The sequence below is a fragment of the Cynoglossus semilaevis genome, chromosome 15, assembly GCF_000523025.1.
Source record: "Cynoglossus semilaevis isolate Cse_v1.0 chromosome 15, Cse_v1.0, whole genome shotgun sequence".
Classification (NCBI taxonomy): Eukaryota; Metazoa; Chordata; class Actinopteri; order Pleuronectiformes; family Cynoglossidae; genus Cynoglossus; species Cynoglossus semilaevis.
In genome coordinates, this window is record NC_024321.1 from 13,784,742 (window position 1) to 13,808,253 (window position 23,512).

General features: G+C 41.3%; 4 protein-coding genes across 4 annotated transcripts in view; 3 read left to right on the forward strand and 1 right to left on the reverse strand.

Annotated features, from left to right (window-relative positions):
- Nucleotides 1-717, forward strand: part of prelid1a (PRELI domain containing 1a) — a 1,380-nt gene extending 663 nt beyond the window's left edge. The window contains exons 3-5 of the mRNA XM_025063359.1: nt 3-95; nt 255-333; nt 596-717. Of these exons, the coding sequence (XP_024919127.1) occupies nt 3-95; nt 255-333; nt 596-717 (294 nt within the window). The remainder of the gene's footprint in view (nt 1-2; nt 96-254; nt 334-595) is intronic.
- A 917-nt stretch (nt 718-1,634) lies between these two features.
- On the reverse strand, nt 1,635-6,059 carry mxd3 (MAX dimerization protein 3). The gene is made up of 6 exons (XM_008327246.3): nt 5,843-6,059; nt 4,600-4,699; nt 4,233-4,262; nt 4,034-4,148; nt 3,264-3,429; nt 1,635-2,922 (listed from the first exon to the last, which is right to left on the reverse strand). Exons 1-6 carry the CDS (start codon nt 5,910-5,912, stop codon nt 2,804-2,806), a joined length of 600 nt encoding a protein of 199 aa, XP_008325468.1. The 5' UTR covers nt 5,913-6,059; the 3' UTR covers nt 1,635-2,803.
- Nucleotides 6,060-7,733: 1,674 nt separating this feature from the next.
- fam193b (family with sequence similarity 193 member B) lies at nt 7,734-16,716 on the forward strand. Its single transcript, XM_008327244.3, has 10 exons — nt 7,734-8,062; nt 9,348-9,626; nt 11,163-11,349; nt 12,667-12,885; nt 13,646-14,075; nt 14,175-14,358; nt 14,469-14,702; nt 14,925-16,002; nt 16,086-16,161; nt 16,268-16,716. The coding sequence occupies exons 1-10, from the start codon at nt 7,901-7,903 to the stop codon at nt 16,362-16,364; spliced, it is 2,946 nt and encodes a 981-aa protein (XP_008325466.1). The 5' UTR covers nt 7,734-7,900; the 3' UTR covers nt 16,365-16,716.
- A 1,120-nt stretch (nt 16,717-17,836) lies between these two features.
- Nucleotides 17,837-23,443, forward strand: ddx41 (DEAD (Asp-Glu-Ala-Asp) box polypeptide 41). Its single transcript, XM_008327243.3, is given in 18 exon segments — nt 17,837-18,048; nt 18,388-18,486; nt 18,764-18,914; nt 18,999-19,073; nt 19,155-19,215; nt 19,307-19,399; nt 19,401-19,438; nt 19,525-19,597; nt 19,684-19,837; nt 19,948-20,084; nt 20,298-20,460; nt 20,552-20,683; nt 20,781-20,852; nt 20,955-21,051; nt 21,585-21,734; nt 22,113-22,184; nt 22,287-22,397; nt 22,785-23,443. Coding segments are annotated over 18 exon segments (1,842 nt in total). The 5' UTR covers nt 17,837-18,021; the 3' UTR covers nt 22,922-23,443.
- The last annotated feature ends 69 nt before the right edge of the window (nt 23,444-23,512 follow it).

Sequence of the window (23,512 nt, forward strand, 5' to 3'; positions counted from 1 at the left end):
AGTACAGAACCAACCCCGACAACAGCAACTGGACAGAGTTAAAAAGAGAAGCTTGGATCTCCTCACGTGTCTTTGGTCTCTCCAGAGCTATTCAGGTTAGTGGAGCAGTGGAGTGTGGAACAGAACAGAACACATCAGCTCCTCCACCACTCTGCAATTGTCAGCTTTATCACCTCTATTAAGAAGCTACAGCTGTGTGATGTTATCGTGTGAGTGACGTGTTGTTGACCATGATTATTGTTTTCTCTTTGTAGGAATTTGGACTAGCAAGGTTCAAGACCAGGGTCACAAAAACCATGAAGGGATTTGAATATGTGTTGGCCAAAATGCAAGGTAACTACTCAAATGCAAAAATTGGACTTTAAAATGTCTGTCTTTTGTCAGATGTTGCTGTTTTAACACACTTCCCTCACCAGATAAAAATATTTTGCCATCTTTTTTCAAGGTGTTTCCTTTTTTCTTTTTCCTACTCGTAACTGGAGGTTGCAGCTGTGACAAGTACAAATAAGAACCCACCTGTTCTAAGTAGGACATGGCGCTGATATTCCCCAGTCAGGCAGATTAAATTTAGGTCAATATTTGTTTTCCTCTGCAGGTGAAACGCCTACAAAAACCTTGGCAGAAACGGCGACAGAGCGGGCGAGAGAGACAGCACTGGCAGCTAAAGAGAAGGCCAAAGACTTGGCATCGCAAGCTCAGAAGAAACAGTACGTGTGAGGAGCGACTCCAGTCACCGATTGTGCGGCCACTAACACTGGGACAAATAGTGTCTTCCTTCCATCTCATATTGTATCAGTGTGAGACAAACTGATCCCAGTAACGGGTGGAAGCCCTCGGTGAGAAGACATCCAAACAAAGTGGTGGGTGGACCATAAAAGGCCTGAGCTGGGATCAGGAGCCTGTTCTAGTCTTCCATGTTCGTGCCACGCTAGATATGTTCCACCGGACCTTCTCAATATTAACTGTAGAAGGAGAGAGAACAGTGGAACATGACTGCAGTCACCATAATACTACAGCGCTTCGCAGACTCTGATCCGTGTTCCTCAGACCTCTGCTTGACCAATGTGCCCGACACTGTCAGCTTCTCTTCCTTTGTGTGGCCCTTTTTTGTTGTAATGTGTTTTTTTATACACTTTAACCACAAGATGGAGGTGAAATCTGGCGAATGCACTGTTACCTCATTGAACCTACATTTATGTTTAGTTTGGCTACAGGTTCATCGACTGAAGAAAAGTCAAACCACGTAACTTTATGTAATAATTTCTACTCTGATTCGATGATACACCCCATGCGGCGGTACGCTCTTACTGAATCAATTTACCATCAACTCATCAATAAATAAATAGTTAATTTTAAACCCTTCTGCTGTATTGACTAATGGCGGTTAGTCTCTAGTCAGTGTTGGATTTAGCCTTAAATCTAACTTTAATAGTGTCTATATATGTATATACATATGTGTGTATATTTTCACAATCAATTTATATACTATATATATACATAGTGGATATTTTTTTAAAAATACAGTATATTTGATATTTTCATCTCAAAGATGCTATGACTTCGCCATTAGATGTTGCACATCAGCAACTGAAATTCTGAGATAGGATATCTGTCATTAACATACAACTGAGAGCTCATAAATATAGACAATATTTATTCAGTAAAAAAAAAAAAAAGAAACATTACACCAGTACAAAATGCTACATAATATTACTGGGCAGCGGGACAGATGAGAGCATACATACTATTCCAAGCTAATAAGGCATTTGCATATACGAATGAAGCACCTTCAGTTATTCAATATATAGCAACAAAGAGAATAAAATAGAAAATTGCAAGACGGCATCAACTGCATTATCATCATCACGTGTAGAAGTGACCTGCCTGAGTGCTGACGCATGCATAATCCACCTTTTGAAATGACAAATGCACACAAGCAGCTTGAGTGTACGGTGGTGAGTTGGTCTTCTTAGTGAATGAAAGTCATTCCGTCTATGCAGGAAGCGCTCCTTAATGCTCACATCCTCGTACAGTCGTCACACGCTGAAGTGAGAAGATGCAAATGCACAAAAACGAAAAACGGATATTTGGACATGACTGTAGTTTCCAAATATCTCTGTGCAAATGTGATCCGTTTCCATTTCGACTTATTTACATTTGCCGAGAGATTTAAAATAACAAGTGCAACGTACGGTAGTTCTGTGCAACAGAAAAAAAAAGAAATAAAAATAATCAACTGAACTCGCATGATAATATAAAACGTAGCAGAGAACAATGAAGTGCGTGCTACAGGTGTGATGTTGCTGAGATATAAACTTAGTGCTGAAGAGAAAAAAAAAAAAAAAAGAAGCTGTAAAGAACCAAATCTGACTTAAGGCAGAATTCAGTACAGACATACTGTGGTAGAGAATAAATAAGAAGATAGGAAGCCCTTACATTGATCAACAAACGTCAGTAAAGGTGATTGAACTGTTTGGATGTGTGTGTGTGTGTGTGTGATGTTACATCCATCCCAGCCCAGTGATTTTTAACTGCTATTCAGTGCAAAAGGACACATAACCAACATTGTTGTTTAGCTTTTTGTCTGACATTATTATAAAGGTTAAAAAGGAGTCCTCCTGTTAAGAAAAATGCATTCACTTGTACAGTAACGTCTTCTTCCGCTCTCCTCCTCCAATTGCTTGTTTTTTTTTGTTTGTTTGTTTGTTTTTTTGGAATGTTTCAAACTCCCCCCTTCCCTCCTCCCCCGTTCTTCTCCATCCGGGTCGTCCGATGTTGTGATTTCCTGCAGATCTTACCGAGGTCATAGCCAGACTTTGTCCAAGCTGGAGTAACAGTGATCTGCGTCTGTGTGAGTCACTATCAGTCCTTCAGAGGTCAGACAGTCGAAGACGATGCTCTCCACATCAACCTCCACGTCCTCTGTGAAAGAAACACAGGTCGAAACCATCAGCAGGCGGAAACGCCAGGAAATTCACAGAAAATTCACAGTGTGAATAGTTTTTTGACCATTGATCTTGATGTTTGTAGTTGACCGACTGTTGCCATATATTAGAGTGGATGAAGTAGACATGAATATAGTGGCTATAGTATATATGGATAAAGTACGCACAGTGTGGATACATTGTATGTAGTACTAGTATATATGGATAAAGTACGCACAGTATGGACATAGTGGATACAGTGTATGTAGTAAATATGGAGGTAGTGGATAAAGTACATGTAGAGGACGCGCGGTGCCTTCAGCGTCCTTCCGGACTCACCTCTGTCTGACTCTGACCTCTCCGAGGACATGGTCGACCCCTGACTGTTGTTCCTCATTCTCTCGCTGCCTCTCTGCAGCTGTTCCAGTCGAACCTGCAGCTCTCTCTGCTCCCAGCGCAGACGGTCCTTGAGCTGCTCTGCGCGCTCGTCCTGTTCCTGTAGTTTCTGGAGAATGCAGAAGAAGCAGGAGCTCAAACACGACTGTAGAGTACATGTGACGTCTGCTGTAACATCTGTGACCACATCACCGCCATCAGGTCAGCAGTGTCACACCAGGTGTGAAATCGCTCCAGGGTACAGGTCAGACGTGTTTGGTTGTATAAGGTACGGGCAGCACAGTTCTACAGCAAGGACAAGAACCAGAAGACTTAGTATATGCATTTTAAACACAAAAATTAAAAAAGATCATTAAATATTTTCTAAATTAAAAAAAAACTTGCAGATTTCTAGAACGCTGAGTTCCATTGGTGGCTGGCGTGAGCTTTAAAAGCATTTAATTGTCTTATGATAAAGTCCATGCTGCTGAGTTTCTTAACTTGATGAGTTCCTTTTTTTATTACACAGACTAATGTACAATGTTTGTAACTTGAATAAATAGTCAATTGCAGAAACATGTATGAATACATCATGGAGGAGTTACATCTACACAGTCTTCCATTTACACCCGGCCCTACAAGAGGAACTGTACTGCTAATGTCTCCTCCTACCCCCCGGGGAAAAGGACTATTACGCCCTTGGTGTACAACCTAGTGCAGCCGCGACTTCCTACCTTTATGTGGAGTTGGGCTCGCCTCAGCAGGTTGAGGGTGGTGTTCCTCACGGAGTCAGAGGAGAAGGGCACCTGCTCCTTCAGCTGCTCCAGGCAGTGCCGCAGCTGAGCTCGTCTGCACGGTAAACAAAACAGTTTAGTACGTACATATGTGACAGATCTAGATTAACAAACACACGTGCACAAAAATAACAATTACCTGTTTTTTTCCAGCTCATTGTGAACCGACCTGTAGGTAAAAAACAGACACAGGTTCAACCGCTGAGACACATTCATGGCAGTAAGTCTGAATTAAAATCAGTTAGTTTTAGTTTAGCAGAAATAGCAGCAATGATACGTGTGGCTAACAAGATAGATTTGAATGTTGATAAATTAGATAAAATAAGCATTTAATTCATGCCATATGTGGAACAATTGCAGCAGAAACAATGAATAGCTAATGTAAATATGACCTGGTTTGTCTAAGCTTATTAGACACAACAGTGTTTTTATAGAAAGTGAGAATGCTGTGCAGCCACACCCTTTCTTCAGTTAGGTGTTATGTAATGCGTTTTTTTTTTACCTACCTATTGCCACCAGCAGATATCTTCTTGCTTTTCTGTTTGTTCTTCTTATCAGAGTGACCTGGGCTGAGGGGGAGGACTGAGGCGTAACCGTGTTCTGCCTCTGTACGGAAGAACAAATACAGTAATGAAGTAACCGCTGCGTGATAACAATACTCAGACACAGATCACACTGACAAAACTATCAGTCTCGTCAGAGTGTGATCTGTGTCTCAGTGAACTGTGATTTTTAATCTTATGTTATTACAGAGAATCCTAAACAGGTTCATATTATTTGAAATAAAATAAAACAATAAAACATCCGGACCTACCTTCTGACACTTGTAAAGCCATAGGATGTAAATATGAGCTTAGTCCTTTACTCTAAATGTGCATCTTATGTACACACCGTTGTTATAATTGACCAAAATGTACAGAAACGTAGCATTCATCCAAATATTTATATGAAAAATCAAAGTTCTTGATTGACACGGAAAAAAACTCAAAAACTTGACCAAACTACAACAACAATGGGGTAGAGAGGTAAAAACAAAGGGGTAAAATTGGTGGAGCTAAAAAAGAAAGAGCAGCAGCAGATGTATAATAGTACTACACTGTTATGTAATGACAATAGCAGCAATACCCGCACATTAGTAGTAGTAGTAGTAGTAGTACGGTTCGAGACAGAAATATATATATTATTAGATTACAAAATACAACGATGATTATGAAGCAGTTATGAAAACATTATTGGTGATAACGGTAGTGTTGACGAAAACTGATGCTGCTCTCCTCAGCTTCAAATGCTGATGCTGGGCGGTCGGTTTTGTTTGGGGTTTTGGCGCCATCGAACGTCAATTATCCACTTCTACACAAACGGTTTTGGAAACATTTCAGCTCCGTCCGGTCGGAGAGCGGGTCTGCGGTGTGAATGTTAAAGAAAATGTGCTGCGCGATCGGTTTTCGGACCCGGTTTCATTGATCGGACTCTGCGCCGCTCAGAATCATTTTCAAACGGCATCAGATTGGCGCCTTCCACCACAATGACGCCTCCCAAATGTAGGTCAGTGAGTCAAACAGGAAAGCTTGCCCGAAATCGGCCTCTAACAAAAATCAAGGTGGACACTTTGACACATATCGTTATGCGGTGTCCCCTACGTGTGTTCTGCGTGTAGAATTAGTGTCGCTTCATTGTGCATTTTGTTGTTTTAACGACCACTAACTTCCTCCCCCTGCAAGCTGAGAGTTCCCAGGAAAAACAACCTACCTCGCTCTTTTCTCTCCAGAAACTCCGCCGCCCGCAGAAGCACCTGGATGTTACAGACGTGTCCTTCCATTCTGGCTTGTTTTCTGTGTAAATAAAACAGATGCGGCTGAAAACCGATGGCAGGTCCGGGCTCTGGTAGCCTGTAAAGATGAAGCTGTCTGTGTCTGGGCTGCTGCTGCTACGTCCTCACTGAACGCAACCCCAACAGTGCCGCTGATGCCTTAAAGGACCACAGGCAAGCTCGGACTTTTTACAATGATTCCACAATTAATCTGGCATTTGTAGAAATCACATGTAACTACTACATGTTTCCAGGTCGGGTTAAATAATTTAAAATAGTTTAACAAAAAAGGTAAACACGCTGTAAGCATCGTAAATTTGGACACGGACTACATTCACGTCTATCTATTTAAGTCTCTGAACACCACACACTTTCTTAGTCTCTCATATCACAGACATTAAGAGCTATCACCTTTTCTGTCAATAAATAAATAAATAAATACATACAATACATACAATAACAAAACAGACAGCAGTACTTGGGGATTAAAAAAGTAAATCCCACAAAAAGGTGTTTAGTGGGGGGGGGAGAAAGTCCGTCCAAGAATGGGTCAAATCGAAACAATGTCTTAATAGCTCGATTTCCAGAGAAACTTGAAAGCATCGCCGAAGGACGTAAAACGTCACTGTCAAGCCCCCGATCCCTCCCCGTCACAGTATCTTTGTTTTTCAGAGATTCACAATAACATAATAACCTTGCTATATGTTGTATATTCGCCTAATCTAACCTAAAATATGAAAACACAACGTATGATGGGTGTTACACTGTCGTGTGTTCGAGTGAAACACGCGCTGCCCTGCTTCTAAAACGGACGGATCTGTCCGTGACAAAAATGAGGTCAAAGTTCAGAGAAACGAAACATAATAACGTTGATAAAAACATTACAGCTTAATATGGGTATGAGGAACTAACCTAATACTCATATTACTGTGCTACTAGTATTGGTTCTACAAGAACCACTATTACTAAGTTACTCTAATAAAAATAAAAATACGTTTTTATAGTTATAACTACTGTAGAGGTAACTGCTTGTATTTTCTTTGTCGATTTCTGTCTTTATCTGTCCATTGCTGATACACCAACAAATGAAAATTTTCGTCACAGATTAGAGTTGGACTGAGATTACTGAAATTAGCTGAGTTGTGCAGCTCAAACCTTATCGTATAATATTTTCCTTTACTCAGATCTGTTTCATTTTCTTTTCATTACATCACTGGGTCAATTCAGAGTCAGCAGACAGTGTATACTGGCAGCATCTGGTGAGGATGTCTCAGAAATTAATTGAGGACCTGGGCCTCCCTCTCAATAACAGATGATGGCTAAGGTCATGTTACACAATGGTACTCTGAGGCCCCGTGGGGCCGGACTTATGTTTATAGTTCTAACACATAATGACATCTCGTAGCAATTATGTTTCAGATTTGTGGCCCTGCCTATATTCTGTCCTTTGTAATTGTATTACTGATAATTGTTAGGAAGAAAATCCTAACAAAAATCATAAAAAAACATTTTGGTTTTCAGAAGAAGGAATCCCTTAAAACAATGAATAATATGTATATTAGTGGCCCTAAACATTCGTTTTTTGCTGTCTATAACATATGACACCATCAAATCCCCTGCCCATTAATTCTTTTAAATGTCCACACACATTATTTAAAAAGTTTAACTGCATATTTGGAGCGGAAATAAATGTTTTACCGTCCTCCATATGTTAACAAAGTGGGAGGGGACGTGTGACCGTACTAAATATGGCGGTATAAGGCTTCACTGTCTACGTGCGATCGCAGTTGTAGTTTCCGTACGTAAGTGAAGCCTCCTTGCCCGCAGTATCTTTAACCTATGAACTCCTGAATGTGCCAGCCCTCCGCCATATTGACTGTTGTCTTGACTGGAGGAGATAGAGAACATTTTGAGGTCCGAGAATAAGCGAAAGTGTGCTCTGAAATTTGTCAAAACTGGTGCAAACTTGGTTAAAGCGAAACCTAAACGCTGTCGTAATGGCGAGAAAGAAAAGCAAACAACAAGGTGTCGCTCAGAAGGAACTGGCGCCTGGACAGCAGACAGCAGCGAAAAGCCCTGTCTCTCCCGGCGATGCAGCAGGCGGCGGTGGCGGTGAAGATGCTGGGCTGGATAGGCTGCCCACTACCAGGGCGAACCAGGTAACAGCGAGTCAAATCGCTGCTTTGCAAATAGGCTAGCTAGCCTAGCCTGCTAATCCAGGCATCCTCTTTTGTGCTTTGATTTTTCCGGAGCCACATCCTCCAAAAGTGAACACCTCACACATGTTTTTAGACGAAAAGCTGTTTTAGTCTGAGTGCAAAAGGCGCTGATGTGATCCGTGGATGTCGTCTAGAGATGCGAATAAAATAAATAAATAAATCGCACAACTTGGAGAGCAGGATCGTCACCGTCAGCCGGCTTTTGGGCAGTAGTACAGGCACTGCAGCCCGTCTCCCGATCGCACACAGGTGACATTGTGTCTCGGGTCAGGTCGGTTGAATTTGTAGCCTTTACAGCTCTTCATCCGCCCTGCTAACGTTAGCCTAGAGGCTAACCGGGCTAAGACTAGCGTGCTGCAAGCGTGCTGGCTGCCGAGCGACAGTGGATCCATCATCTGGGACCACACCGACCGTGGCTGTTATTTAGATTTTACATGCACATATTACAAACAACACAAACGTGTTTTTGATAACTGCAGGAACTTGCAGTGGTTGTCAACCAGTGATGCTAACAACCAACTAGTTGTTAGCGTCACATTTCTGAGTAGAGATGATGTGAGGAGCAGCAGCTAGTTACTCTGTTATGACGAAGTTCTGACCACACGTGTAAGGATGCTTTTGCGTCCATGTCTCACCATAACAAATATCACTGCGTCTTTGGGCACCAGTGTTGCACGATTTACTTGGAAAAGAATCACCGTATTTTAAAAACATGTAAACTCTTTTAATTAAAAAATGTATTGTTTTGAAACGTTCATAAACATTACATAAGGATTGTATTTTTTCAAATAGACAGCATTATTTTAAAAACACAACTGCTTAATAAAATCAATTATAATTTAATATGATCTACATACGGGTCCCAACAAACCAGGCTCTTGTACTTTTTATGTATTTTTATATAAAATGCAATGCCTCCAGATGGATGTTTTTTTACTAAGGCTTTGTTTTTTACAGTTAAATTTCAAATTGCTTTTTGTAGTAAAATGCCTCTGTAGAACAACATATGCGCTTTTTCTGTGACAATGGAAGGCTGAGTCATCGCATACAGTAACTATACAGTTATTATTCATTTTGAATTGTTTAATGCATGAATACAAACAACAAAACACAGTCAGATTTAGTTTGTATTCAAATGTCTTTTGGTCCAGATTTTTGTGTTGTTGTTTTTTTCTGTATTACCCGGTAAACTCATTTGTTTCCTCTTTGTTCTTCTTCTTTCCAGCCCATGCACACCTGCTGCCTCCTGTGCCACCGTGAATTTAAGGACTGGGGAGCAGGCTCTGTGAATGGACTCCCCGGGGGCCACGGGACCAAGTTGGCTGATGCTGTGCCTGCACTCTCCCAGGCCTTATTGCGGGAGGCGCCTGGACGGAAGCTTGCTGATGCGGTGCCCTCGCTGTCCCAGTCCCTGCTGGGAGAGGTGCCTCTGTGGATCTGTCAGAGCTGCTGTAAGAGTGTGGAGGAGGAGGAGAGGCGGAGCAACCAGGAGCAGCCGGCATCGGTAAATAAAAGTAGACAGAGATAGAACGGCTCCCCTTTTTTGGTTTCACTGTAGATTGAAGCGTCTTAATGGAATTGTGAATGGCAAAAATTTGACCCTGGCTATGTCGTCCTAATTGTGATGTATATCAGCTGTTTAGTAATCTAAGTCTGAATATTCAAGTCAGATTTGATCTGACTATTACGTCATTGAAGTGAACAGACGTCGCAATTTTGTGCCGGACAACACAGAACAAGACGAGCTCAGATGTAAACAAATGACAAAACAGGACAAAAGACATTGGTGGAGGAGATAATCAGTGGAAAGAACACCTGTCAAAGTGTTGCTGGGCAGAGAGGCCAGCGATGGCAACCTAAGAATTGATGCCCTGTGACAACAAGCATCCGAAATAACTTCCGTAAGCACAGTGTGCAGCTTTTCATATCACATTGTGACTGTTTTCTTACTCTATGTTAATGCTGTGGCTCTTGTTGCTCTTTTTTTTTCTGGTGAGATCCCTTTGGGGCGTGTTTTTTGGTTGTGAGAGGAAACCAGGAAAAAAAAACATTCACACACGGGGAACACACACAAACTTCATACAGACTGATTGACTGACTGGGGTTTGAACCAGCAAATCGGAGATCTTGTTGCTGTAAAGGCAAGAGTTTTAACAACATTTGCCACCATGTGACCTATGACCTTCATCAGACTCCAGTGTGAGCGGTCAACACCCCTGAAGGGACCCGCACCTGTAGAATACGTGGGGTGTTAGCTTGTGTGTTTCCATTTAGAATGTGATCAATGTGAGTCAGTCAGAGTCTCTGCTGCCCCCACCCCCATCCCCACCCCATGCAGGGGCAGTTACAGACCTCTGTCCAGCTTTTGCCCCTCAAAGTGCAGATCTCTGGGGTCTGTCCTGTCACCGCTGAACAATTTTGTTCACTCCACCAGCGTTGTTTACATTTTATCTGCTGCGTGCCCCTCTGCTCCGACACTCCGAATTGTGACGTCTGTCTGAATTCAGTTGCTTTGAAAAACACTGCATACGTATCTGATTTAAGAACACTTAACAAAGGGTTCTTTTTTGGTGTTTAAACTGTCAAAAATATATAAAATCAGATATGGGTCACATATTGGCAAACATATAAGCTTAAGGGCGACCTGTGAACGTAGCCTCAGAGTTGTCACTCAATAACATGCACCTGTCCTACTGGCACATGCAAAGAAAAAAAAATTAGTGTAAATGCATCGTTGCATATATTGCGTTTACACCTGTGTCATTACATCATCACTGTCTCTGTGTCATATGTACGGAATAAGTGCGTTGAAGTAACGACAGTCTAATGTGAAAAGCTGTGTCATGGCAGATACACAATGTTGTTCAAGACCTTTTGTTGATGAGTGTCACACACTGGAAGTCGTTATTATAATTATGTTGTTAACATAACAACAGGCTGGAAGGAGATGCTAGTGCCAAAGCTGTGAGCACATTGATGCAGACATGTGACTAACTGAGTGCTCGTGTGTGTTTGTTTGTATGTGTGTGTTTTTCTGCAGGTGCCATTGTCACACTCTTCCTCCTGTAAGTCTCAAAGCTGTGGGAACGGTTACTCAGAGCAAAGTACTGTAGACTGGGACCCCAGTTCCTTCCTGTCAGCCCACAAACTGTCAGGTCTCTGGAACTCCGCTCACACCAACGGAGGGGATCACTGCACCCACAACACTTCTTCGCACTCGCAACAAGGTCAGTCCGTGGGGAGACATGGTTCCAGGCACTGCAGGAAACACTTGTCTGTGTTGTGAATTTGATTGGGTTCAGATTTATTTTAGTTTGATTTGGAACAGTGACTGGTTTGTCAGCAAGACTTGCTTGGCAGTAACGATGTGGCACATTTTTGGCATCTGTGTGCCGCGTGTGCTTTTGTCTTCACAAAACAACAACATGGCGTCCTGTGAAAAGCTTTTGATGCTCTACCTTATAAAGCGCTCACAGTTTATTTTAGGTGTGTTACTGCTGTGACACCTCGGCGAGACGAAGATGAAAGAGTTATGATCGAACTAGAAATCAAGTTGTTCCTAGTAAAATATCCTGAATTCATTATTTTAGATTATTCATCTGTCATATCTTTGGGTGTGTAACAAAATCAGAACCACAGCAGACCAAATGACTACATTTACAATGCGTGTAAAAGTGGCCCATATCTGATTGTATTTGCCCAAATGGGGCCTGAAATGTCTAGTAATTGATTTTGAAAAATTACTGATAAAAATACTATATATGAAGGTTTCTTTCTGTATGGATTTAACAGTGTCTCCTGGGGTTGCCAGAAATTTGTGATTTTGTGTCAAAATGGGGTCACAAACCAAAAACTAGACTTAGTAAGACAGATGTTGCAGTTTTTGCCACAGGTGATTCCATAAATAAAATGTAAATAATGGCCAAAACAAACACAGAAAACATGAAAACATGTCATTGTTGACTACAACTCATTGCTGAAATCCTCATGTGACCACAATTGGTTCAGAAGCATTTTTACTTCCTTTCTGGACTTTTATTTTACCACATTGTCAATCTCAGACAGATTTAGAAATTCTGCTTCTTCTTCTTGTTGTTTCTCCAGAAGTGTCTTGACTGTTTCTTTCCCTCCTGATGAAGTATCTTTACTTTGGGTTAAAATGGAATTAGCGCAACTGCTACATGGGCAGTGCATATTCCTGCTAATCATGTCTGTAATCCCTTAATCTGAGTGACTGACTCTGAAATATGTTGTAGTTGGACTGTAGTTTTACGCAGAGAAAATGTTGTCTTTGTGGCACAGTAATCACACGTAACAAGATCTTTAAACTTTAAGGAGGGAAAGTTATTTCCTTTGGGAAGTTTTACCTCAAATTGTCTCCTTTTTTGAGTTTTCATCCAGATGAACATTTGTGTCAAAAATGTTTGCAGAAAAATCACTACGCATGCTGTTTCACAGAGGGAATTAATTTATTTTTTATTTATTTATTTATTTTGTTAATTACTTTTTTTACTTTATCGCTCCTGTTTCTGTTAACCCTGCAGGTGTAACACCAAGCTCCGTCTGTCTTGAGAAGAGGGGGCTTCATGAAGCTCCAGGGAAGTCTGCGAAAATATCAGGGACCAAAGTCTGTCCCTATAGTCACCCGTCATCCCAGAATTCCAGCGGGTCTTCTGTTGTGAACCCCTTGTCTACCTCAGCAGACCTTTGTAAAACCACTCCCAAGCACTTCAAGACCATGTGCCGGCGGCCGACACCACCAGGTGATATTGGCCGTCTTTAATTCTGGATCAAATCCTAGCATTGGCATCTAAAAATGCATTTATTCCAGCAGTTGGTCACAGTAGGTTCTGGAATAACTCAAATTGATACTTTGTCGGGAAGTATGTTTTATTTCTTCCTGAAATCCTAAATCCTTTTTAACTTGTCTCCTCACCCCCACCTGTCACTACTGCTTATTGTCACCTTCAAAGTGTTCTTCTGGTAAACATTTGCCCTTGTCTATGACAACCATACAGGAAGAGAGCACTGACTGTTCAGATGCAAATACCACCATACACTTCTAGTGGCCCATTTAAAATAACTTTGGAGAATGTAATTGTAATTTTATGATACTAATTTTTTTACAGAACCCTGTTGCACAATATTTAACACTTGTAATTAGCGCTGTTTGTCTGATGGCGCTCATTCAAGCCAGTACTGATTCACACCCTGCCACTTTTATGACCCATGGTTTGTTTGTATCAGAGTGTATCAGAGCCAATGGGCAAAATAATAATTATAAGGAAGGAGAGTGAACTACTTGTCATTGTGACACAGCACACCACTGCACACAACCAAAGCAGCCCATCACCAAAGTGAACAGTGGGCAGCTCAGCTGCTGGTGGACTCGAACCACTGCCCCTATAATAACTAATAGTCCTAATGCTAATGATCCATATAGATCTGCATTACTCAGTGAATCCTGTGACGTAAATTGTCCAAAATGAATTTGAATCTTCATCAATTATTTTTCTCACCCAGGGGAAGCCTTCCACCCCGGCGACCATCATCAACACACAGACTTGTCGGTCCCTCCCAACAGTCCCACCGGCCTGTCGTCCCAGCATTCCACCCTCCTGCCTCCAAAACCGAGCTCCGGGCAGCACGGTCACGTCACCTCCTCGTCAGGCACCGGTGTGGCGGCTCATGCGACCCACGCAGCTCACGCTCCTTTTTCCCCGCTGGTACCAAATCTCCATGGCCCCACCGCCAAACTTAACTCCTCCAGCCCCGATAGTCCGACATCTGTCCATAAGCCCAGCCCGTGCAAAAACTCCCACATTCCTCCTGTGAACACGCAACACAGCAAACTGGGCCCCTCTCTCATAGGCTGTAATCACCCCTGTAATGGGCACAGTCAGGGGACAGTGGCGCCTCCTAGTGTTGGTCATCTGACAGCTGGGGCCTGCAGGTATGTACTGACATGTTGTTGCTGCCAAAACTGAAATGGAATCTGACTTTTATGACAAAGATTGTTGTGTTATTAAGGCCATTTATTTTCCAACTTTAGGGACCAGGCTTGTAAGGGTCACAAAATGACAAATGGGACATTGTGTCACCCGACATCAGAGCTGGAGGAGGGAGAAGATGAAGACAGCAGCTCTGAGAGGAGCTCCTGTGCTTCGTCTTCGACCAACCAGAAGGATGGGAAGTACTGTGACTGCTGCTACTGCGAGTTCTTTGGACACAATGCGGTACTACACTTTTTAACATGTTGTCTTTAATGATGACTAAAAGTTTCTTGTTATTAAACATCTCCTGCTCACGTGATATAAATATAGTAATTTTCTGTTTTTGGTCATAGCCTCCAGCTGCTCCAACCAGCCGGAACTACGCTGAGATTCGAGAAAAACTCCGCTCACGTCTGACAAGACGTAAGGAGGAGCTGCCTCAGCGCCAAGACTCAGAACTGACCGCAACTGGTGTCATAGACAACAGAGATGTGGACGAGCTGCTAGACTTCATAAACAGTTCCGAACCCAAACCTGTCAACAGTGCCAAGGCTGCGAAACGAGCTCGACATAAACAGAAAAAGAAGGTACGAAGGAGTCATCCCTTCAGCTGAAAATGTTTGTTTTGCACAGACACTAACTTACATACAACTCATTAAGGCGGTGAAGCATAATAAGGTTGATGTCTATAAAATAACATGATAGTCATGAATCCAAGTCAGATGGATAGATGTTTATAATCAAGTGTAAATAAGCGTGGTCTGTAGTGAATGTTCTTTGTCTCATTCTTGTTTCGCGTCCGTTCTCAGGAAAAAGCTCAACAGGGCAACACGGGTGCTGCAGGCAGTGAACCCCAGTCCAGTCCATCTGAGGCTGCGGATGAACCCGCACCTGACGGCACTGAGGCCAGTCGGTTACTGGACTGGCCTCAGCTGGAGCTTGAGCGTGTAAACAGTTTCCTCACCAGTCGACTGGAAGAGATCAAAAACACCATCAAAGACTCAATCCGGGCCTCGTTCAGCATGTACGACCTCAACCTGGACGTCAATGACTTTCCAAAGAAGGCAGCCACGTTGGAGGGCAACCATTTGTTGTCCCACCTGAACGGTTCATCACAGATAGTCCTGGACCTCGCCCCTTTTTCCCGGGGATCCTTTAAGAACCACCTCGATCTGGTTAATGGATGGGAGGATACAAATACCAACAACAACACCACCACCATCACCACCACCAATAACAACAACACAACGGCACCGGGGGTCACCGTTGGGTCGAAGGACATCCAGCGGTTGCACAATACTCCCAATCTATCAAAACTCATTAGGGTTCGTTCTCCAGAGAGAGGCACAGCTATTGGCACAGACAGTTTGCCACAAGTGCCGCCCATAGCCACAGCTAAATCAAAAGAAGACGCCCCTGATCCTAAGAACGCAGTGGCTGGAAACAGCAGTGGAAAGTCAAAGAAGAATAAAAAGCAGCAGCAAAAGCAGGAGCAACCTGAGCTCAATTCCAGCAAAACGGTCAAAGCTGCTGTGTCCAGGAACGAAGTGCAGAGAGCGAGTGAGACGAAAGAAAACGCTTCCAATGGCACTAAGGTAATGAACAACAAGCAGCAGCAGCAGCAGCATCACTCTGCAGACAGCCAGAAAAATGGCCTCAAGAAGACGGAGGAGAGCCGATCGTCCAAACATGCAGCTAACGGTGCTAACGGTGGCCTCCCTAATGCACAAAGGGGTAAAGGTGACACCGACGCCCGGGCAGGTCGATGTGAGCAGGATGCCGAGATCAAAACTCCCATCGGCACGCCGGCAAATGGACAGCAGCAGCAATCCAAGGGGAAGAACAAGAAGAGCAAGAACAAGGGTGAAAAGTCCAGCAGTGCTATTGGTATGACACAAAAAATGAATCAACACCTGTGATATTTTTTTCTCTTTTTATCATATCCTAATTTTTTTTTTTTTCTCCTTTAGACGACGTGTTTCTTCCGAAAGATGTAGATCCAACAGAAATGGATGAGATTGATCGTGAAGTGGAATACTTCAAAAGGTAGACTATGGATCTGAAAGGATTTGAAGAAAAATTAGATTTGCTTCTTAATTGTGTCATTAATTCTGAGTGTGGTGTGATTTTTTTTTTTTCTCTCTTTCTGCAGGTTTTGCCTGGATTCTGCAAAGCAAACTCGCCAGAAAGTGGCAGTCAATTGGTCCAACTTCAGTCTCAAAAAAGTTCCTTCCAATGCAGCTCAATAACTAGGGTTACAAGTGCCAGAAATACACAAACAAACAAAGAGAGAAAGAAAATCACGACAGCTTTTCAGCAAAGCCCCGTTTGGCCCGAGGCCTTTTCTCATTCCTGGTTTTTCCCCCTCTTCCTTACAAAGCCAAGGGACCCTGGTTCAATTTTGAAGACTGAAACAATTTCTGGCTATAAAACCAGGGATGATTCTCAAGTTCAACTCTACCTTTTTGCTTTTATTGCAATGATCACTAAATGACAGATGCAAACATGGAAAAAAGTGACTCCACTGCATCAATGTGCTTACGTATGTAGTATGTAAACAGTTACCTTACAAGAAATAAATGTTTTTATCACAAAATGTGAGACATTTTAACGTTGTTAAACTTGTGAGATCCTGTGGGTTTGATTTGGTGCTCTTCTTCCTCCCCCCTAAGATCGACCACTCCAGCTCCTGTAGGCACAACAGAACATTTGACTTGAAAAGTGACAGAAAAAGACGACGATATTAACCAATGGTTAAATAGTAAAAATTCTTCGGCAAACAAAGCAGGTTGAGAGCTAACCACGGATAATTCAAAATTTACAATTTTGATCAATTGCAATACTTTGGAAAAAAACTGACCTGTGTCAGATTTTCAATGCTGCGTTCACACTAACGCAGTAAGACGGTGTGAAAATTACTTATATAGTAGTAAAGCTCACGGGATGAATTTTGAATACATTACCCTTTCGTAGACACCAATGCATGATATTGTCTCCTCCACCAGGCAAACTCCAATACCTCTTTTGAGTAGGTATCAGTCCATGGGAATGAACTTGAATTGTTGTGCTTTTAGTGACGTTCAATACGCATCTGGTAGAAAATGGTCTGTTTTCACTCCAAAGCTGTTATTCCAGGCTCCCTCCAGATATGACTGGAACGCCAGCGTGCTATGACCATTTCAACTTTGAAATCAGCTGACTTGTATATTGTGATTATTTCTGGCTCTTTTGAGCCTTTGCCACTTAATAGCGCCCCAGCCTCAGCTCTTATCTCTCAACTCCACTGCTTGATTTATTTTATTTTATTTTAATTTTTGTTATTTCCTAAGAGATTATACCGTTTAAATCAAAAGCTGCGGATGTAATCCAGTGTTGATGTTTAGGATGATTTTCTGTCCTGAGTCTGTGCTCAAATTTTCTTTCAATATAACGTTTCTGATGCTTTTCAGGTTATACTCAATTAGGAGAATTTTATCTTCTTTTTTTTTTTAATTGTAGATTTATACTATTCCAATTATGGCCAAGTGTATGTTGGCTTGTGTCTTTTTTAAATTCATTTTTGATACTGTGAACAATCTTTCAATTAGAAAGATTAAAAATAATACAGTTTTGACAAATAATAGTGTGGTGTTTGATTTTCAATTCGTTCGATTTTAGCTTTAGCTTTAGAATTTCCAGTATTCTTTCATTTTCAACAGCTGCCCCTTTCGCGTGTCTGTACACATTGCGCTTTGCCGAAGTTTGACCCATTCCGCATCCCGTTCACAACGTTACAGTTTCCGGTGCCGTGCAAACTATGGTGGCCGAGTTTTGACTTGCGAACGATATTTTGTTAATAACAAAGTAAAGTAGAATTTTGTTAATAAAACGTGATTTATTTGAGGTCGTCGACATATATTTATCACAATGGAGACCGACACACACGCTCAAAAGGTACGTAAAATCCATGTTATATGGTTTAACTATCGCAAGATGAAGCCATTATATGAGCTAACTATGGATAGCTAGTTAGCCAAGCTGCTATTCATGCGTACTTTTGTTGAATTATTAGATAGATGCGCTTCTATATCAGTAACAACGATCAGTATTTACTTTAAATAATAACTGTTTATTTCAAAGTACCAGAGAGAGTTTCGTGAAATCTTTTTGCTTGATCGTTTGTTCACTTCAAGTAATGAGTTCATAATGGTGTACGTTTTATGTTTGTTTTGTGTTGGAGTGTGTAACATAGTCTGTTAAAATGATTAAATTATTTTTTTTGTGAATTTACAGCGGTCTCACACCGAGAATGAACGGTCTGGTTCAGGAGGATCGGAGGACGACGATGATTATGTTCCTTACGTCCCGGTCAAAATTAGAAAAAGACAAATGGTAAGCCCCTGTCATTGTAAAAAAAAATATATATAACCACACTGTCATGTTTAAAACTCTAGAAACATATTAAAAAGTTACTGCTGAGGTGTATGTACTGTACATGTTAAACTTTCTTTAATCAGATCTGATGTTCGTTAATATGTTGGTCAATGTATTTGTCACTTCCTATAAATTGTTAAAGGTTTCCATGTGCATGCATTGTAGTTTTAATTAATGTCACACAGATACTTATAATAGTTTTCATATCTAATGCATTTTAAACTTTACTTCACAGTTACAGAAAATATTGCATCTGAGAGGAAAAGCAATGGAGGGAGAGCACAAAGACAGTGGTGGGGAACAGCGAGACGAAGACGAAGGTCTTGGTCCACGTTCCAATGTCAGTCTCCTTGATCAGCATCAGCACCTCAAGGAAAAAGCAGAAGGTACAGGTTCAGCCTCAATTTTAGAAATACGTGTTTACTCCAGAGCGACTCTGTTACTTCAGTAGTTTGTTTTTGTGTCCACAGCCAGAAAAGAATCAGCCAAGGAAAAGCAGCTGAAGGAGGAAGAGAAGATTCTTGAGAGTGTTGCAGAAGGGAGAGGTAAAATAACAAAAAAATATTAAAACATTAGTTTCTCAAAAGCACAAAAATAACTCTGGAATTGTATGTTTTCTCTGCCAGCTCTGATGTCTGTGAAGGAAATGGCTAAAGGTATTATATATGATGATCCAATTAAAACAAGGTGAGAATTTCCATCTGGTAAATTTTTAAAACCTTTGTCCCTGTGAGTGCACTCTTGTACATGTAGATTTAACATTGTTTGTAATTTGTAGCTGGAAGCCACCGCGCTACATCCTGAATATGCCGGGCACTCGACATGAACGCGTCAGGAAAAAGTTTCACATCCTGGTCGATGGAGACGGCATTCCCGATCAAAAGCTTCAGGGAGATGAAGCTTCCACCAGGTCACAACAAATGCTTGACTCAAAAACATGCTTAACCTTTTTTTTTGTTTTACCTTGTTTTTAAAAAATGTTTGTTTTGTTTGCAGCTATTCTAAAGGGGTTAAAAAAGAAGGGTATCGTACATCCGACGCCCATTCAGATCCAGGGAAAACCTACAGTGTGAGTAGAGAATAAAGTTCACAGTAAAGTAGTGATACTAAGCTACATATTTCTGAGTTTTACACCAAGCCCCCGTTTGTGCTCAGTTTGTCAGGTCGGGACATGATCGGCATAGCTTTCACCGGATCAGGAAAGACGTTGGTGTTCACTCTGCCCATCATCATGTTCTCCCTGGAACAGGAGAAACGGCTGCCATTCTTTAAGAAAGAGGGACCGTATGGACTAATCATCTGTCCTTCAGTAAGATGTGTGCACCATAAATGTAGTAACAGGGGATTCAGCTTGAGACGTAAAGTTTTTTTTTCTGCATCTGGAAATATACGATTTTAATTATTTGCCTGTTATTTCAGAGAGAGTTGGCGAGACAGACACATGGCATCATCGAGTTTTACTGCAAACTGCTGGAGGAGGAGGGCACTCCACAGCTGCGTACTGCCCTCTGCATTGGAGGAATGTCTGTCAAAGAGCAGATGGAGGTAGTGAAACAGTAAGTAAAAAAAGTAAATTTTGTTTTGACTAAAATAAAGACACAGCTGTATTTGATTATTTCTTGAGTATATTTTTGGTGATATATGTATCCACCTGTTTTTTAGTGACCGAACCATTATGAAGTTTGCTCAAATCTGTCATATAAAAATGTTTTTTTTTTTTTTTTATTGTCCAGGAGGTAACTGTTTTGTTTTTATTATTTTAACCACAGTGGTGTCCATATGATGGTGGCTACACCAGGCAGACTCATGGACCTGCTGCAGAAGAAGATGGTCAGCCTGGACATCTGCCGCTACTTGGCTCTGGATGAAGCTGACAGGATGATTGACATGGGTTTTGAGGAAGACATCAGGACCATCTTCTCTTATTTCAGGGTGAGTTCTGCAACAGATTTCATCAGCGCAGTGCTTGTATAATTGCAAATGCAAAGTTTATCAAAATTGTTTTGATCGTTTCTTCATCAAGGGTCAAAGGCAGACGCTGCTTTTCAGTGCTACTATGCCCAAGAAGATCCAGAACTTTGCCAAGAGTGCTCTGGTAAAACCCATCACTATCAATGTGGGTCGAGCCGGAGCCGCCAGTTTGGATGTCATCCAGGTGTGTTCATCTCTGTCAGTAACAGATGATTGTCGTCCGAGTCTAAGATTCGCTGTTTGTGTTATAAACCTGACTCTTCTTTTGTGCCTGTGTACAGGAAGTGGAATATGTCAAAGAGGAAGCCAAGATGGTGTACCTGCTGGAGTGTTTGCAGAAAACTCCACCTCCGGTGAGTACTTTGATTGCAATAAACTGATGTGTGCTAAAGGTTTAAAAGATAAACATAGATTTTTTAAAAATTAAAATATTATGTGCTACCCTCATGTGACAGGTGCTGTTATTTGCTGAAAAAAAAGCTGACGTAGACGCAATTCATGAATATCTGCTGCTGAAAGGAGTGGAAGCCGTGGCCATCCATGGAGGGAAAGGTACTTATTATCGAGAGATAATCGAGGTGTAGCAGAAAAATATCTAAATACGATTTCTGGACCATATCCCCTAGACATACGTTTATTACTTCAAAATGATTCCTGTGGAAAACAAAATCTCGTTTTCACGTACATACTCAGTCTGACCACAAGGTGTCGCCCTGCTACCATGTACTTGCGTGTCAATGGTTCCTGGAGCTTAGATGGTTATTTGGAGATGGTTACTTCTTAAATACCTCATTAGCCTCTCAGGTCAAATGTTAGATTCTTTTTTACTTCATTAACTCTGTCTGGGTAATTACTCTCAGCGTATACTCCAGTAATTGGAACGGACAGACAGGAGCAGCAGTGTTGCGGTTTTCTTAATAGTCCTGAGATGTTTTTGTTACCTGAACACACCAAAGTCTGCAGGAGCTGGGATTCAAACTGCAAATACAAGTGTTCTCCTTCAAGCACTTTGCCGCAGGCTGTCCATAAACTGAGCCCCTCTGTGACCCCTCTCCATGACTGAATATTTGATGTTTCTCTTTCAGATCAGGAGGAAAGAACCAAAGCCATAGAAGCATTCAAAGAAGGGAAGAAGGACGTTTTAGTCGCCACAGACGTGGCATCCAAAGGTCTGGATTTCCCAGCTATACAGCATGTGGTAAACTACGACATGCCTGAGGAGATAGAGAATTATGGTAAGACTGTGGTCCAGTGCCAGTTTAAGATCTGCAGATATGAACAACGCTGATGAGATCTTTTTACAAATGTTCTAGATCGATATATTCATATTAATGTGTGTATATAATTACAATGAAATATATACATATTTTTGTATATGTGGATTTGTGCATATGTGTATACATAGGTATAATTATATTGTGTATATATGTACTGTATTTATAATAATATATGTGTTTCTGTGTATGCCAGATTGTGAAAAGATGTGTTTCTGTGTATGCCAGATTGTGAGAAGAAATGTTGAAAAAATACAAATGATACCTCTTAATTTAAAGGGAAATTGTAATAATAATAATAATATTAGATAATAGTTTATTGACATGTTCTCACTTCAGTCCACAGAATAGGAAGAACTGGACGATCGGGCCAAACTGGAATTGCTACGACATTCATCAATAAAGGCTGCGGTGAGTGAAAAAACTAAATTAACCTGAATTTCAAATTTTAGAACACAAAAATATATAAAATATATATATGACACGTGTCTGTGGTTTATATTTTCCTTATAGATGAGTCTGTTTTAATGGATCTAAAAGCCCTGTTGGTTGAAGCCAAGCAGAAGGTCCCGCCTGTTCTCCAGGTTCTCCAGACGGGAGACGAAACCATGCTGGACATTGGAGGTAAGTCACACTGTTACAAATGGTTAGGTGAAGAGCGAGAAAATTCAGAAATTTTCAGTTCATACATGTCATATAATAATATGATAATATAAGAAATGAAATGTAAATTATTTTAAAATTGCTTTTATCAATAATCTCCTGTTAATCACATTGATTGGGGATCATCAGTGCTGAGCATCAATAATCTCCTGTTAATCACATTGAGACTGAAGAACTATATTCTATATCTGTGGAGCAGCGTTTACAGTACAGGTCATGTGACTAGGGCAAGGATCAGTGAAATCACATACAATACATGAGCATAGATATTGATAACACTTATATTTATAGCTCTGTGTTTGCGATTTTTCTTTCTCACAGTCTTGGTGTTTGTTTGTGTTTCTGCAGGAGAGAGAGGCTGTACGTTCTGCGGCGGTCTGGGTCATCGTATCACAGACTGTCCTAAACTGGAGGCCATGCAGACCAAGCAGGTCACCAACATCGGGCGCAAGGACTATCTGGCCCACAGCTCCATGGACTTCTAAGAGACACCGTGTGTCCTGTCGATGAACATCAGACATGTATTAGATAGGTCAGCCGATGCGGGCTGTGGTCTGAAGGAAGAATCCAGAACATTTGGATCCATGTTTTCATCATGTGAAATGTCAGACACATCACTAATGTGGCGGGGTTTTTTGTGTTACATGAGTAAAATCCAAACCTTTGCATCAAACAGAGAAAAACATTTGATCCAAAAAACAAGAAGTAAAACCAGTATCATGTAAAAAAAAAAAAAATAAAACAAACAAACAGTAAGTCAGGGTTCAGGCAGGTTGAAGGACTTTGAAGAGCATGTATTTTCCAATGTAAAACGTGTATATGGGTTGATCATGGGATGCTGTACTTCATGTTTTGAGTAATTGTTCAGCCCTGCTGCTGTGTTTGTCGTCAGATGTTTGACAATAGGATCGGACGCTCGTTTTTTCAACTCTTGTGTGAATAGTTTGTACCATACCTTTTTGATACTCTTATGCTGGCATTTGTAAATTAAACTTCTCTGTCTTCTATCTGTTAGTGGGAGTTGTTGTCTTAAAGAATGGAGAGTGGTGCTGGAAGGAAGTTACTAAAAGAGGCAA